The sequence below is a fragment of the Balearica regulorum genome, chromosome 5 (genome assembly GCF_011004875.1).
Source record: "Balearica regulorum gibbericeps isolate bBalReg1 chromosome 5, bBalReg1.pri, whole genome shotgun sequence".
Classification (NCBI taxonomy): Eukaryota; Metazoa; Chordata; class Aves; order Gruiformes; family Gruidae; genus Balearica; species Balearica regulorum.
The window spans coordinates 44,320,496-44,338,467 of NC_046188.1; the positions used below are offsets into that span (position 1 = coordinate 44,320,496).

Here is a 17,972-nt window from a genome sequence, read left to right on the forward strand (position 1 = left end):
TTTTGTGGGACTTCTTACAATCTAAAATAATTTTTTTCCTAGTATTATCCCCGCTGTAATTTTTTCTTAAGGCTGTTTGTGATTCCAGAATTCATTATACTGAAAAAAGTGTCACATCATTGGTGCTTGGGAGAGTTAAAGGCGGAAATCTGTGATCTGCCTTTGAGTCTGAGATGAGGTTCCACATGCAGTCGCTCAACAAGCATCGTGGCAAGCAATGTGATGAATTGATTCTATGATGATAAGAAGCAACAAGCAGGAGGTTTTTGATGTGTAATTCTGTCTGTTACATATGGTGAACTCAGATGGAATGCATAACGTTATTTTTGGTGTTCTGAATCAAATGTGTTTTAGCTGTGCTTCTGAACATTTGAAGTACAGATCTACTCTGAAAACTTAGCATAAAGTCACTAAAATAACTTCTTTGGGTTTAATTCCAAAATCACTTTGGGGATTTGATATAAAAGTATTGGGAGTTACACTGGATTTCATGACTATTGATGATTCAACTTTTTTGTCTTTTTTGCGTTCAGACAGGGTTTAGAAAGTCCAAATGGATTTTCTCCATCTCAGTCAGTCTCCCATCATCAATGTTCAGCTGCTCCTTGACATCTCTGTGATCTCGAGTAAGAATCTGGTGATGCCATCTCACAGCATTCAGATTCTTCCAGCAGCGATACCTTATATTTAATTATTGGTTTATACACAAAAATTATTCCTTTCAGTTGTACTGGTGGTAGTGGTATCCCATAATGCTGCCTCTGTCAATACACAGTGCTAGTTGCTTCAGAGAAAATCAGTCTGTCTGTAGAAGTGTAAACCAGAATGTCAGGAAAACTCAATATTGCAGGAACAAATATTTTAGAAAGTAAGAAAACAGCCTCAACAGATAAATGATGGGCATTTTAACGATACTGTTAATAAAATGAAAGAGAAAAAAGTGCCAAACTTCTTGTGCTGCTTGACAATGCAAAGTTGGTGAGAATAAGTAACAATTTTGAATCAGTGTAAATTTGAATATGTTGTGAGAAGAGATCTTTTTATTAAGGAAGTACCAATTTTACTTCTGTGATTACTTCGAAGATAGTACAGTATTGGAAAGGATACTTTTCTGGGTATAATGTTCAAACAGAAAAGTGTGGGTTTGGCCACTTTTTTCCCTACTTTGAGAAGGCTTTCAGTGCTTGCAGGCATAAAATGCACATAAATATCACTAGTATAATCCCAAATTTGAAAAGGGCTTCTTGTGATCAAATATTGAGGAAATCAGAATACAACTGGGAGAATAACTAGTCACCTTATTGCTTCCCAGGTGATACTTAAATCAGATTTTCAGGAAAACCTAGCAATCAACGTTTAGCTTTTCTGAAGGATAAGACCCTAATAATTGCTTTAACATGCACAGAGTTACGTCTAATCTCAGAGTTCCTGTTTTTGTTACGGTAGAAGACATTGGTACCAAAAGGGATAGGGTAGGAAGTTTAATGTTTCTAGGATAAAGAGTGTGCCAGGAAACAACAGGTTTTCACATACAGGTGCGCTGATACATTTCTGTGAGCAGTGGCAATTTTATTCAGGATGCGCTCCGTAGAGAGGAAAACATGTAAAGAGAGGGGGCAGACATGCATATAATTTGAAGTGACTTTTTTTCTTCTAACAATGGTGAGAAGATGCCACTTGCCAGACACGTGCATTTTCTGTAGATGAATCTGCCTCTCACTGAACTATCAAGCGACTCTTTTAATTATTTATACTCATCTTGCATTACTACTTACTTGTATGTATTTGTCTCACAGAAATACTATATACTATAAATGATGGTTTATTTGGAATTTAAGCTGCAACTAGTTCTGTGAGGTGTTTTGGGTTTTTGGTTGGTTGGTTGTGTTTTTTTTTTTCCTTTTCTTTTTTTCTTTTCCTAAGCAGAGAGAGACAGTTCATTGTTAGGCAATGATTTATCTGCTGACACAGACAGTGGCTACCTGAGAAAGGCTGAAGTCATCCGTCTCCCCCCTCCTGCCAGGCTCCTGAGTGGTATCAAAGACAAAGCTTCAGATTTAAACAGTTCAGTTCAAAATTTGGCTCCTTTCTTACAGAAGAAACTGAAAATCTGAACAACCTGAAGCTGCTCACACTGCACTCACCCTGAAATGGTTCTAAATTCTTTTAGTTGTGCTAGAAAGAAGAGAAAGTCTTGAAGCCTGATTTCGCTGCAGTGAAATAACACAATGCAGCTATGCACGGGGTGTCCTCTGTTTCAGAGGCATCACAGCAAGGCTGGTCAGCTACCTATAGATGGATTTGACTGTAGGTAACTTCTGCAAGCCTTTTTCAGTTCTTTGTGATAAAATGTTAAAAAAAAAAATCTCATATAAACATAGTACTTATAGGGAAAAACTCAAGAAGTTGCCACAGATGATTTGTGTCCTGTGTTAGAGAAATAGAAGTCTGTTGGAATATTCTTGATCTAGTAACTTTGCAAAAATATGTAACAATTAAAGCAGAAACTGAATTACACAAAGGGAGAAGAAATGCTCAACAGTGAAAAAACATATGTTGTTAATGTCTAAATAAATAAAAAAACCCAACCAGTTTCGCAACTTTTACTAATAGAAGGGAACATTATTCCATTAAGTCATGTATCAATTCAGACAGTATTACAGATGTGGGGAGAATAGCCTGTAGTAGTATCTAAGAGCTACATGTAACTGAGTTTTTACACTGCCACTTACAGTATAATTGTCTTCATTCAATTAATATGAGTATAGAACATGAAAACAAATGCAATCAAAATGCTTATATTAATGTTTGCAATGATATGCTGATTACAGAGCTCACATCAAACTCCACTTCTTCGTTCAGCTAATGTTTCTATTAAGGTACGTGTAGTTCCTCAAGCCAGACCAAATCAAGACTAGGGGCTACACAGAATCTTTTCCTTCTCTATTACTCTAGGTCTCGAGTGCTCTTTCCAGGTCTGGAAAAAAGTGCTGAAGTTCTTGGTAGAATTATACACATTATCAATTGCATAACTGAAGACAAGCATGATTGTTATGCTAGTACAAAGTCTAAATTCTCTTAGATGATTTCTAGGAGTTGTATGGTATTTTAATAGAAGTATTTTCTTAATAGAAATGTTTTCTCAGTAGACATCGCTATCTTTGTGCTTGTTTGTGCAACAGCTTTGCTTTTAGTTAGTTTTGTCTAGGAAAGTAATGAATTCTGCATGGAAGTATAATCTAATCTACATAAGTTTCTACTGTACATACTCACGTGCGTCGGAAGGCAGCGCGAATATCCAATTCTCCAGTTATTGGTGCTTCTGATGTGACAAAAAGTGACGAACAAGAATGGGAGAGCAAGTCAAACAATGCAAAAATACAGTGCTATTCCTAAGGCTTTTCCTTTCCAGACAGTTTTTTTTTCTAAAGTTCTTCTATTGTAAATTGTGATCTGTTATGTATCGAAAGATTGAAGCATCACCTTTAAGCATGTAGCCTTCACTGATTAGCTTTCAACATCCAGTGTTTTGTGTGTAACTTAATTCTGCCTCATGCTTCATAACAACCTGCAGCATGACAAACCATCTTGTCTCTTGTTTGTCAATTCTCCTGCTGGTAAATTTTAGTTTCAGTACTGGTTTCACAGAGTATTTAAACCCTAAAGAGAAAACCACTGGATATCAACTGAATATTATTACTACTAATAAATTGTATTCCATTCTCTGAAAGCAAAGGTAAATTCCTAGAAATATGTAGAGATGTACAGAAACTTCACTGAGGATGTTGCATAGAGAGAACTTTATTACTCTGTTCTAAGCTTCTGTTGGTATGAATAGGTGTACTGCTACTACTGGGAGAAAAACGGTTCTCAGTCACAGCGCCTAAGTCTTTCATATGAGTCTTACAGTCAACTAGTGAAACTTCAAAAATGAACACTGCTGGTTGAGTAAGCTCAATAAACTTTTGGCTTTGCATATTAGGCTCATTGGTTGCTGGACAGCAATTAACATTGCAGTCCCTCCAACAGAACCACTGAAACAGGAAATGGTCCAAATGTTCAAGTCTTTCAGGTGGTCCACGCTTATACTGTTTTATCTAAACTCTTCCACACTAGCGGTAACTCATGTTAAAATTTACTTCCTTTTCAGTTGCTGATAAGCTTTTCAGTATAGCAGTTGTGAGGGTGGCATCATGTATTATGTAAAATGAGTCATCTAATCTTAAAGCAATTTTATATCACAAGGTGCTTCTGCATGACTTGAATTTATTGGGAAGAAAGGAACTGATAATAGCATCACATACCTAAATCTTTAAATTTCCTCCTTTTTTTTTTAATTTCAAATATCCATTTTTATTACTGCACTTTTGCCAAAGAAAGAATGGACCTCTCTTTTAGTCTAGTGGAATTAAATATCATGAAAGAATGCTTCTGAAATCAGAATAAAACCAGAGAAAAGTTGGGCTGATTTGCATCTTTCTGTGTTCTTTCTTTAAAAGCATCTCAGTTCTGACTTGAGTGACATCCAAATGTTACTTCTAATGCTCTATATCTCTGCCAACCCATCCCAATCCTCATCTGTGGGCCTCTGTAAGTGTACCTTTAGCTCTCCAGGTCTACACTTCAGATCTATGCTTGTCTAGTAGCCACTATGCACCAGAAAGAACTGTTGGTGGGCTCACAGGAAGAAAAAAAATAATAAAAGGAAGAAACAAGGTGGCAGGAATTCATCTTACCATTGACTGTCAGGTTGAAATTCGAACTATCAAACTTGTCCTTGGTAGACACCTCACATCTGTACCCTCCTGCGAAAGTCATGTTTGCTTCTATGATTTCCATTTCAAAGGTGTACACCTAGAACAGGCACCAGTGATGCAATTCAGAAGTTAGAAAATGAAATGGTGAAATGGAGAGAGAGCAAGCAAAAATACAGCATATTAAGGCATGGAGAAAAATAGACAAATATACCTCTGTGTCCTTTTAGAATGTAGAACCTCCTGAACATGTAATTCATTACTGTCATAAAAATTACATATACCTCTCCTTCCCCCAATTCAGTAGGAACAGCTAGAAAGTATTATCGGTACAGTTCTTCCAGAGGATATGATGTTAAATTAGCAAACTCTGCAGGTGTACTGGTGTGTGCAGTCATTACATGCACTAATTGCATGTACCTTGGAAACAGGAATAGAGCTTTTGTTACACAAAACAAATACAGCCTCTACCCAGAATCTCTACAGTACATTGAAAAATTCAGCAGGAGTGGCTAATGTGAGCAAGTCTGTTCTGTTCCATCCAGGAGAGGGTAGTAGTGTTTCACATACCACACAGCGTGAGAAGTCATGGTACAGACTCTCTTGTAATCCTGTTTGTATATCTTTGAACGCATTTGTGGTAAAAATGGATCTTACTCGGCTATTTAAAGTAGTCTAGACAATGCAAGAGAACAATAAATTCCAACACTAATAACTGAATGCTTGATCTATTAAAACCCAGATAGACCATACTTAAATATCTGTCTAATTTATTGTTTTCTCTTAAATATGACAAGTATCTATTACTTGAGAGGAACATGGAGGGAATCCTGCAGTAGATAGAGCAAAACTTCCCCCCTAGTCCTCCACACATTTTCTCATTTCATCTTACGTAAGGTATGCAAGAGTCTGTATGTAGTGCTTGTCTCTTGTCTGCAAGGCCGAAACAGACATCTGTGCGTAAGTGCAGCGTTGTGTGTGGCTTTGGGTGCCTTAATACAAAAACATGCCTATAGTATCTTATGTTTTCTCCAGATTAAAGATTAGTATCTAGAACACTGAGCAACTTATTCTGCCGATTGTACCTTATTATTTCGATCATAATTGTCATGTAGCTGGAGATGTTTCCCCACTTTGCTTCCCAGGTCCATCCACTTTCCTTTGAACCATTTCACTGATGGCTTCTTCAGCAGGCTCTCACCTGCCACTATGGCAGTGAACGTGATGTTTCCACCTTGTACGGGAAGTAGGTTAATAATAAGATTATGAACAGTGTTGAATTTATCTGTTATATCACTGCTGCCACCTTGTACATGAAGAGCTAAATAGTCAAGCAACAGGTACAGTTTACAAACATCACTTGACTCACATTTTGTACTCACCAACAGTAACTTCTCCATCCTGGGGTCGTGTCACAAAGAGCCCAATAGGGTCCAGAGGCTCTTTTGGTTGAGTCCCAGCAGATGCAGCTGAATTAAACATCAGAATTGCTAGTTAGAACTTTCTGCATCAGCTTCTGTTACAGCCTATATAATGAATTTGTGAAGTCATTTCAAAATATCTCAATATGTTTCTTCTGTCTCTGAGATTCCTTATTCTTTATGGTCTGTCATTCACCACTAGCGGTCTGCTTTCAGCTACCATCTCTACCTCACTAACTCTACAGATTCCTTGTTCCTGTTCTTCCCTTCTATTACTGAACCAGACTTGATAACAGTGTTCCTTCTCTATTACCTTCTGTGTTTTGGCTGCTTTCTACTGGTGGAGCAGGTGACTCTGAGGCAGCTGGGGCTGGAGCAGCTTCAGCAGGAGTGACTGTCTCACTCTTTTCTGGAAATGAATGTAAGCCAAGATTAGAGAAAGTCATGTTTCTACTTCCTTTCTGAAGAACTTTTGCAAAAAATCAGCTTTTAATATATGTTAGGAAATGCAGAGAAATTAGCTGTGGTTTTCTATAACTTAGAGGATGTGCTGGAAGGAGAAGGGGCCTCCTGAAGCTGGATGATAAGGCTCTTTCTTTCGCTGAGCTTGGAAAGAACTGGTGCCTGGATTTTTAAATTCAATAGTCTTGATGTTTAGAAGATTGTCAGCTGATGAATAATGCTATTATTTGATGTTAACTTCAGTGGTCTAAATAGAAAAGGTAATGAAAAGTGATGCACATATTATTTTTAGTAAACAATTTGCTTATTCATGATATTTTGTTTAATTCTGCCGTTGGAATGTAATATTCCAAATGATATTGCTGTGTGTGGCTTCGGAAAAGCTCTAGGCACTGCTAGTAATCAATATGGAGAAAGTATTTTAAAAATCCATCTATCATTTCTTCTCCTGGCTCATAGAAGTTTATGGCCTCTGAATTAAACCATGACCTCACAGACAAATTCAGGCAAATGCATTTGGCACAATGGAGAAGATACAAACGTATGAAAAGGGAGTAGGAGTGAGCAACTGGGGCAGATGGAGGGAGGTAGAATTTCTTGAAACAGATCAGTTGCAACAAGATTATTCTTTTTTTTTTTTTTTTTTCCCCATAGGTAGTGGACCCACTTCCAAGGGGCCTCGCCAACCTCTCACACAAATCCCACAGGCAATTTCCAAGATATTTGCAATGATTTTTTTCCACCAGGGATTTCTGGCCCTGTTGTGCTGGGTGGATCCTCAGTCACAAAGGGAGGTGGCTGTGTCTGGGCAGGTTAGGGGAAAGTTTCCTGAAATTATTGTTTGTGAAAATAATAATGTGTAATCCAGTTACTCTTGAACAATCTAATCTTAGTGAGGTCTGAAAAACAAGATAGTATCTGTGAACATATGAACATGAGTCAACCCCATGCTCAGAAAATTTATGCCTTTTACCCTAAGCTGTATTTGTGTCTTGAAAGAGAAGACTGTGATTTTTAAATTGGTATTATTTTAATACTTAAGTCTCAAATTCTACCATTTTTATTGTTAGAAGGTATCCCATTGGATCTTGTCCAAATAAATTTCAACTAATTTTTTACTGGAAAGAACTAAACATTATTCTAACTAATGTAGTGTAGATGTTCCCATAACTTGGATGTGTAGCTGTTCAAGTCCCTCTTGAAATATATATTTTTATTAACAGATGACTTTGAGACAGTTTCGGGGAATGTATGAGCTCCTAAAAACATTACAGCATAACTTGTAATTTTTTTGTCAATTGTTACAATTTTGTATTTAAATAAAAGAATTAAAAAAAAAATACCAGGCCTAATGTGCAGGCATCTTAGTTTAGGTCAGGTTAGATTAGGTTAGCTTTGCTTTGCTTTGCTTTTCAACAGTTAAGTTGAAAAACTTGACAGAGAATTCTAAAGGTGTACATTGAGATTTCCTCTGTGATCTCCACCGTGTGGACTTCTGGAAATGGGTGTCTTAGCCACAGGAAATGTATTCCTCAGCTTAATATTAATGAGTAGCTTCAAAAAATTGGGAAAAACAGAGGTATTGCTGTAGGACAAATTTTAAAGTGTTAGGTTAATTTCCATCGGTGTCATTCATGAAGTTTGCATGTGGGACTGGAAATACTGATAAATTCAAATTGCTTAGGAAACACTGTACCTGGTTCCTTGACCTTGAGTTCAAATTTGACCTTAGAACTTCCAGCTATTACAGCATATGTCACATCATCTTCTTTTCCTATGTTATTAATTGTCAGTGAATGCTTGTTTCCTTCTGCCTTGATGATATATTTCTCACTTTCAGTAATTTCTGTGCCAGCTCGCTGCCACTTCACCTTGATGCCAGCTTTTTCTGTCTCTGCTTCAAACACAGCTGTGCTTCCGGCTGTCACCTCTGTTGTCTTCGGCTTCTTGGTAAATGCAGAAACTAAAAAAAGAGAGAGGGCTCACTAAAATCTGTTTTGCAATTGTGGCATATCTGGTGTAGTCAGCTGTTGTGGTGGCAACAGCTGTCTCCTTTCTCTCCCATCTGCCCATGCAAGATACAAATTACAGCACTTTCCACAGAGAAGTTGTGGAATTGTCTTTGAGTTTACCGAGTACTGCCTCTGACTGAGATGTCATATCTTCTCCATATTGTCGTGAAATAAAATGGAATGGACAGCAAACTCATCTCACTGTCCATCTTCCTCTTTCTTTTCCCCCATAATGCGCTCTGATTTTTCCTAAGTGAATATTTTGAGATGGCATGGTATGTATGCTTACACATCAAGCTCCCTACATTAATTTCCCATGCAGTTTTATTTGGAAATATTAATTTTGTCCTAACAATTGCTCGATACAGTTATTAAACAGGATCAGGATCTGTTCTTCCAACAAAATTGCACGTTGTGCAGTAACCTGTGTCCTACTATACCACAATGAATTAATGGTTCATCTTTAGTCCTTCCACATTGACTGATCAAGGCTTTAGTGGAAAGGGATGCTCGTTCCTGTGACGGCCCTTGTAATTTTATCCCAGCTAAAATAATATCAGTTGTTGTTTGCATTCAAATGTTCAACATTAAAAGTTAAAGTACTTGCCTATGTAGCACTTTACAAGAACTAGTTTTCTGATTAATTACAAGGTGGATTGAAATATTTCCTCTATGTGTCAAGAAGCACTTACGATGCTTCCAATGAGAATTAATTAAATTATTAATATATGGGGTGAAAAAGCATGAACGAAACGATGGTTTAGTTCATATATAACCAAAATAGCACAACAGATAGAAGTTTGGAAAGCAAGTAATATATTGTGATTTTGCTCCATGAGTCTCCTAAACTTTCTCAATATTAGATTTTAATAAGGTATTTTACTAATTTCTCTACCCTGATTTATTTATTTAGATTTCTTCAACTTTATTTTGAATCAAGCTTTTACCTTTTATGCTGATGTTTTGGTCTTAATGAAATCTGTTATCTTTTTGCTAATTGCCATGAGTTATGTTAATTTATAAAAATACCAGTAATTAACATTCTGATTCATACACTGAATGTTTTTTGTGCATCATTATGTCATCTTTTTATTGACTTACCCCTGTATAACTGCACTTTTATAAAATACTAGTAATTCCATCACATTTGATGGTATCTGTCACCTCTGTGGCAAATTGTCTATGGCTCTCCTACCTGAGCAGCAATAAGAACTCTTCCAAACACCACAACAATGGTTGTAATTAGTTTTAAACTTTTGATTCTGCTTTATAAAAATGAAAGGACCATGGCATGGAAATATTTTTAAAGAAATACTTTATATTCATGTTCAAACAGGTGCTTTAGTTAGTAGAAATGGTATATTACTAATAGTACCATCTGTTTACTGCCAAAATCTCTATTCCTGTAGCGTGTCCTCAGACTGCATAAGTTAATTGACCTCAGTGGAGTTACATCTGCAAAGATTTCATCTGATGGCCTTTGGACTTTAGTCATAATACAGTTCATGTTTCTTGCATTGTTTGGCAAAGGATTCAAAGCCGCTTAAACATCTGTTAAAGTATAAATTAAAAATACTTTTAGAATTTAGTATGTATTGTATTTTGCCTCTCTTTGTTATATAAAAACCCTAAACTACATTTTTCTTTTTTTTCTCTCTCTTTTTTTCCCCTCACATTTTATATATTTGATGAGAAAAACCAATTTTGGTTTGCACTGACTTGACTGAGCTCCTGGTGTATTCTTCTGCATGCTTTTCTTCCATGGTAAGATGTAAGTGTGTGAAATTTCCTCTGGAAGTGGAATGTCCCTGCATGATTTTATTTGAGTTTTTTCTAAGCTCAGGCATGTAAGTGGTGTAATTGTTCTTTAACAGAATATAGTACCGTGTAGAATATAGGGCTCTATACTATAGTGTAATATTCAAATGCCAGTTATCAGGTGCACATCTTTTGATACGGTATTGCACTTGTGTAACTAACACAGCAGGGTATGCTTTGCCAGCCAAGTCAGTTCTGGAACCCACTCCCAAAATACCTACTTAGCTGGCTCCTTTCCCTATGACGCTAGAAATAAAGCAGCAAAAAGAGGCATGGGTTTTGTCTCTGAGTGCCTTCATCATCACTCTTCTATTTCAGCACAAAATGATCTATAAATATATTAATTACTTAACAGCTATGTGGTCTGTAAAGGTTCCAGCCTACAAATGGCAGCATTTCAAGATATGCATACTTGGAAGTAACTCTCTGATCTGCTGCACGCCCTGCAAAGTGATTAAGTTTCTTACATTTACTTTAGATGATTCAACAAAAACAGATTGTTGGCCAGAACTACACGCACAGTGAGAAATCTCCACCACCACATAATATTTCAGACTTTTGGGAAATCTAAATACATATGTAGAAATTTAGGAGTAAACCTCCTTGTCTTTTTTTTTCTCTCTCTCTCTCCCTTTCCTGCCAAAAGACTCATTTCAGTTCTGACTTAAAATGATTGTGAATACTTCCACTAGAGCATAAAATTGGAAAAGCCCAAAACCTCCCAAGCAAGTAAAGAGCTGCAAGAACAGTTGTCGAGAACCCACTTTTTCACAGGTAAAGGAGACCCTAAGAGTAATTTTCCTGCACTTGAGATTCAGACGCAGTGGGTGACAGTCTCCAAAGTAGTGTGTCTCTGTATCCATCTGTATTCCCTTTCATCTTTCACTGTTCATATTTGCAAAGGAAAAGTAGCGATGGACAGCTGGAGATTTTAAAGGAAACTACTTTGTTGCAGAAGTGAGATTGCTGAACAAGTACATGAAGAGAATGCCATCATTTTTGACTTCTAGAGGAAAAATGGGCTGCTTAACAGAAGAAAGAGAAATGAGAGATCAGCCATTCCTGGTCTCCTTTCATTGTGGCTGCTACTTTAGGTAACACTTAAATCTGAGTTCACCAACAGGTTTTTTTCCCCTCATACAATTATACCGATCTAATCCAGTTATTTCCTCATTAGGAAAGGTCCTAAACACCACCATTCAAAACTTCTTGTCTGTTCTGAGAACCTCACTTTTGCCTGCTTTTATCAGAAACACATTCCCCATTTGGCAATCTCTCTCACTTCAACATTTGGCTTCTACCCAGATACGCCCCTCTGAGTTCCATATATCCATCCCATACTCAAAACACTCTTGGGTATGACCACCACCATCAGGCTGTGACACCTCTCATGTGATGCTGTGGAATGTCTTACAGCTCTTGTGCCTGTCAGGCACTGACAGATCTCGGGCACTATCCCATGTTTATCCAGACTCCAGTCAAACATGCTCTTAGGAGCCATTGGACTGGGGCACCTCATGGTCAAGCAGCCCAAGTCCTCTGTCGCCCACTTTGTTAACTCTCTGAGTCCCGGTGGATTCTAACCCACCCTGCGCAAAGGGAGAGAAAGGCGACATTAGTACTATCATACTATAGCCATTCTGGAGAGAGGGCAGAGATGCACATGAGTTACCAGTGCTGATGATGGCAGGAATTAATGAGAGGATGGAGAGTGATAGATGTTCTGCATGTGTGTTTTTTGTGGGGATGGAATTGGAATTGCTGTGGGGAGTTAACATGGGGAGAGAAGAAGGACGTGGAGCTAATGAAAGAAAATGAGGCTAGAGCCACGTTGTGCTAGGTCATTTTTCAGCACCTCACTTCTCATGCCCCAGACCTTCCTGATCACTTCTGGCTTCCATAATGCAAAAAACTTCATATAACTTCTGAGTAATGTAAAACAGCAAATTTCTACCCCAGGCAGAAGAGAAAGTAGGCTGCGTGTGGTCTGCAATAGTCTTGCAGAAAACTTTTTGGTGGCTAATGCTGCTGCTACTACCAGAACTTGCATGCAGCACCCATCCTTTAAAAGTCTTGTAACGCCTGAAGATGTACACATCAGCCACACAGTTATGTGTGTTACGTAAGTTACAGCTTCGTTTTAGTTCGTAATAAAAACCTCTATTTGGAGATCCGTGATCAGATTGCATTTTGATAATAATTTATGAATAAGTCTTTCAATCAGGAGGCTGAAGAAATATAAAATACATTTGGTTTTGGCCAAATTAAACTAGAATGAAATCATTTGAGTTCCAAAACCAATTTCCTTCACTTTTGACCTAAATAAAATAATAAAACTAGTGTTCTGCCTTCCTATTGCTGCCATTTATTAAAACTTCATATTAGTAACTTTGTGCTTTCTCTCTTACTTTCTGACCTGCTTTGAAGCAATCTCCTTCTAAAAACCCACCATCAACCTAGTTTACTATTCTGCTTCAAAACTTTTTCATACTCTCCTATGCAAAAAGCTACAAAATGGCTAAGCTACCACCCAGGTCACTATCTATTGTACTAACTATTATTTCTTTTGCTTTCTTGTTGAACTATCTATTTACTGGGCTTTTATTTTGTAAGTGTTTTGAGGCAGAAGCTGTTTTTCTGTTGTACAGCATCAAGTTGTCAGTAAGTAGCTACTAAGTACTGTTGAATTCCTAACAGGAGTAAAAGTCGGTATTAGAAGCTAGAAGAGGCATTCCTGTTTGTTGTTAGAAAAAAAAGGAGAGGAGACATATATTAAAATAATGTTTAAATAACTGGAATAATTTCAGTTCCTAGCCACATTCTCTAAATAATTTGGCTTGTCAAGAATCACAGGCATTAGGTGAAAACCTTTTCCTAAAAATCACTGAATTTCAAAGTATGTCTGAAGCCTGTGAAATGAAAATGAGGAAGAAGTGTGGATTCCACAAGAGTGATTTTAACTAGATAGAGTGATAGCAGAAAGGTATTCTCTTGTTGCGTTTTTTGTTTGTTTGTTTGTTTGTTTGTTTTGTTTGAATTTCATCCTGCTTTTCAGAGAGGTGGCTCTGACTTCAGCTCTTCATCATTCATTATCTGTGATATGTACAAGGAGAAGAGGGAGATAAATGCTTAAGGAGAATGTGTGTTAGATAAGGCTTTCAAATGATATTTCTGCCTTTCTGAAATAAAAACTGTTAAGAGTATCAATGTTTTAGGAGAATCTAATGTAACTGGTTGAACGCACATGCTACAAACTCCAGCAGAAATCTGTGGTGAGTGTATTTAGAAAAAATAGAGTCACAGGTTTTCTCCCACAAAGCTAAGATATCTTACTGCACATTCTGTGTATTTGATATTACAATATGTATCTGGCCAATGTCTTTAATTAATATTACAAAAGTAGTATTAGCTTTTGGAATTCCTTAATTTGTTAAGGCTTGATGTTGAACAATTATCTTTGTGTTAGTACTTCCACTTGGCATTGAGTTTTCCTTTCATACCACTTGCTTTCCCATTGAGTTAAAAGCCAAAGTGTGGAGAAGCAGCCTTCAGTAACGGAGCTTGTAAATTCCTTGCTGAGGAACTAAATAAAGATGCTGCACATTCCTCAGTCAGGACCTAAGTGGCTTCTTGCAATTACAAGCTTAATCATTCCGTGATCCAAAAGCTATTGAACTACTCAATCTTATCATTCCTTGCCTACTTCAGCAGCTGAGATTGTAAATTCCTGTAACATGAGCAACAGGCGAGGAATAGTTTCACCAAGCAGAGTCACCTCTCTCTCTTTTTATGCATCCATCATACTTTCTGTAAATTGGTGTTTATAATGTTCAGCTTGCTTTGAATCTTAACTTACTAAAGAGGAAAATAGATAATTATGAATTATTATTATTATTATTTATTTTTGCATTACTGTAGTGCACAGAAGTTCATGATTGTGGAGCAGTACTTTACTGTTCTTGGTGCTTGCAAATGTAAAACAATGAGCTCATATTAAAACTAAAATTCTACAGTACAGTCTTCATTACGCAGCATTGACTATTATTATTATTAATGCCAAAAGCCTCTGTGAAATTACAAGCCAGGTTAATTATAAACCTTTGATAAAATTCCCTAATCTGCACTGCAAAATCTAGACTCCTCAGTGTATAAAATATGTGAATAAAAATGGACTGATTTTCAGAGATGAGTGGTATCAGACTTCTCCTCTTCCAGATATAGTAATGCACATATTTCCCATTAAGCCCCATTTATCTACTAAATTCAGTGTTTAAAAGGTCAACTCTTAATATCCTTCCTGAATTTTCACAACCAAAAAAAAAACCCAAAAACAATCAAAACTTTCCAAAAAGCAAACCTTTGAACAGAGATTAACTATGAAATGTTTAAATCAAAGGGAGAAGACCATAACATTTCTGCTACAGAACCCTGCAAAAATTGATGCTTTTCAATGTTTGATTGTTTGCTCTGACGCTAAATTGCTACAGGTCTGCTAAATCCTGCTGCTCTTAGATTTTCTGGAGAGCTACGTCAGTTCTTTTGGTATTCTGTAAACAAATAGGGCAGTGTCTTATCCTGAAGTGTTTTAATTGGACAGTTTGAAGTAAAAGAACGTCTGCTGGAAAATCTACTTCACTGTTTTAGGTTTTGTGGTTTGTTGTTGTTCTTTTGCTATTTTTTTTTTTAACATATTAAAAGGTTTGTTAAAACAGCAGATATAGGGAGAATATCTCTGATCATTCTCTGGCATGAAGCATTATCCTTTACCTAAGCACCAGATGCCCAAATTTCAGTAACAGAGACTAAAGATCTCTTAGGGTTCTTCAGTATTCTCACTATAGGGTATGTGAAAGGCAGAAATCATGATTTGCCCAAGTATGAATTGCTAGGTGATTATTCAGCCCTTCTGAGATTATGCTCAACATTATCCCATCTTGAAATGGCTTGAACTATATAAACAACATGAAATAGAAAACCAAAGGGATTAATGTCTCTTGGGAGAATGAGAAGATCCCCTCCAGAAGTTATGGGACATGTGACTGGTTCTGCCTCGGTCAGAGTGGGTAATAAGAGCTATTCCTCCCCCTGCTGTGATAATCACTGTGTTTGGGCTGCTTTGTTCATAAGAATTCTGTAGGACTAGTGATGTTAGACACCTGTTAGATTTCTCTGCAGAAATAAGATGGAATAGAATTTCTCTCCACCATTAGCTAGCAAAGGTGGGCATCTTCACAAACAGAGCAGCTGCTTCTCATCCACAGACACTGAAAATGTTAATTTAAAGGCAGTTAAAACATTAGAAATCAAAAGTCACAATGCCTAGGAAATCACACTGCCAAGTTTTGCCTACCCTGTCATATTTCTTTTTGCCAGCATTGTCAATCATCACAAGCATTAGGCATTTCAATAAATCTCAGAAATCATGTGACTTTAAAAATAGAATGTGATTATGAATGTCTTATTTTTGATTGCTGAACCTTTACAGGTTATATTTTCAAGGTTTTCTCTACAATTACAAGGTCTGGTATTTCCTTCTTTTTTATATATGATTCTACTTCCATCTGATTTCAGAAATTGCAGCTTTAAGAACATCAAATGATGTTATAGTTGTGATAAAATTGAAGGATTGGTGACACCACTGTTGCTTTAGAGTTATCCTATAGAGGGAACATAAAGAAATCGTTGGAGTTAATCATGCAGTTCTTCATGTGAGATATGGGCTGGATTTGTGCTCTGCCTCTGGCAGTGGCTGATTCCAAATATTTTGGCCAAAATGAAAGTTCTTACAAGTTCTTCTTCTGTTGTGGTGACCACAGGAGATTTTCCCATTGACCAGCCTACCAGGAGACTGATGCCAATTCAGTCCTTTGCAAAGCACAAAGGCCTACATTAATAAGTATCAACAGCTATTATTGACTAACTCTGCCAACAGCACGTTATTAAAAAAACATGCACCTTGTACTGTACATTCAGGTAGCAGTGATTTGGGGTATGCACTGGCATCAGGGAAGTGAGAGCTCTAAAAATGAAGAATCCCAGATTTAGCACAATTTTCTCCTGGGTGTTGGATATGTGCAAATTCTTCAAACAATCATCACTTCAGCTTTTGACAACTTCTTTTCCAAACTTAATTGTGGACACAAAATGCTCCTGAGACATCTTCCTCTACCCACACACAGGTATTCTGAAGCTAAACTCTCCCTACCTCTGCTTCCCAGGCTCTCTTCCTCTTTCTCAGACAACCAGATAAATTGCACCTTACACCCCATCCTAGGCCTCCCCTTCTTTTCAATTTTAAATTCTTCTCAATTTTAAATTGTAACTTTCCTAAATCTGAAATCTTTTCCTCATGTTCTTCTAGTGGGGCAGGATTTGCACTGGGGTCTGTGATCTTGGCTTTCTGAAAATGGCTGCTTATCTTTTGGCTCAAGGGGAAAAAATGGAGGAGGGTGAGTTAAAAGAAATGTACATATATGCTTTACAGTACAATGTCTTTTTTTTTTTTTTTTCTAGAATTCTACTTTCACTGACTGGAAGAACTAGAAAGAATAAGCTTTGAACCAGGTGCCATTTGCTTTCATTTTTACAAAGATTTCACTAATAACAAATGCCATCAAAGTTTGCCAATAACGCTTCCTTGAAATTATCAGGGTAAAAACCAAAACAAAAGCAGGAGAGGTTTATACTGCAGGAGAGGTTTATACTGCCTAACTGCCCAAGGGAGAGACTACAAGCTTTTTTTCAGAGTCCTAAAGGTGACTGGGAAGGGAAATGAGAAATGAAAAGAATCTGAGAATTAAATGCATTTCATCTCTATTCTTTCCTCATCCAAAGTCTCTTGAAAAAATTCTGTGGCTGAGGGTTGCCAAACTAGTTACCGATTTCTCTGCAACATCTCTCTTAACATCTCTTATAACTTCATCAAATATTGTCTCTTTTTCCTCTCTATTTTTTTCCCCACTGAGGCATCTCATTTCTCTAGCGTACAAAAGCTACTCACATTTTTCTCTGTCAAGCTGTTGTTAGGTTTTGCCTGCAGTTATGATCCTTACCTGTTTTCTTTGCAGGCTCTGGCATCTTCACTTTGTTTCTGATGAAGCTCCCAGTTGTATCTAAAAAGCAGGGTCCGAGCTAAACAGGAATGAGACTGCAGGGCTTCTGAGACCCCCTAAAGAAACACTCGGTGGAAGCCCCCATCCTGCTCCTCCCCCTTGATCCCCCACTGTTGTCAACTACGGCACCTTATCGACAGCAGGACACACTTGACAGGCTACATCAGCCGGGATAAATATAGCCAAGTTCCAGAAGCCAGAGAGCTCAAACCACCCAAGACTGGCTACCACTGATCTGTTGGTACAAACCAGACTACAATCTGATGTTGCGCATGCGTACAGTACATTTTCCAGCTTCACGTATGTATTGCATTAAGAATTCCTATGCTGCCATGTTTATAGCGCGTTCAGCAAACTAGATCTGACAGTTACATCTCCTGCATGCTGGTTCTG

At 37.4% G+C, this 17,972-nt stretch overlaps 1 protein-coding gene across 2 annotated transcripts in view; it reads right to left on the bottom strand.

Annotated features, from left to right (window-relative positions):
- MYBPC3 (myosin binding protein C3) overlaps window positions 1-17,714 on the bottom strand; it is a 68,408-nt gene extending 50,694 nt beyond the window's left edge. For both annotated transcript variants that reach the window (XM_075754627.1, XM_075754626.1), the window contains exons 1-8: window positions 17,520-17,714; window positions 8,334-8,600; window positions 6,489-6,584; window positions 6,137-6,223; window positions 5,840-5,988; window positions 4,737-4,854; window positions 3,274-3,322; window positions 1,983-2,027 (exon numbers count right to left, since the gene is read on the bottom strand). In XM_075754627.1, coding sequence (XP_075610742.1) covers window positions 1,983-2,027; window positions 3,274-3,322; window positions 4,737-4,854; window positions 5,840-5,988; window positions 6,137-6,223; window positions 6,489-6,584; window positions 8,334-8,600; window positions 17,520-17,544 — 836 coding nt within the window. In that variant the 5' untranslated portion in view covers window positions 17,545-17,714. The remainder of the gene's footprint in view (window positions 1-1,982; window positions 2,028-3,273; window positions 3,323-4,736; window positions 4,855-5,839; window positions 5,989-6,136; window positions 6,224-6,488; window positions 6,585-8,333; window positions 8,601-17,519) is intronic.
- Window positions 17,715-17,972: the final 258 nt, after the last annotated feature.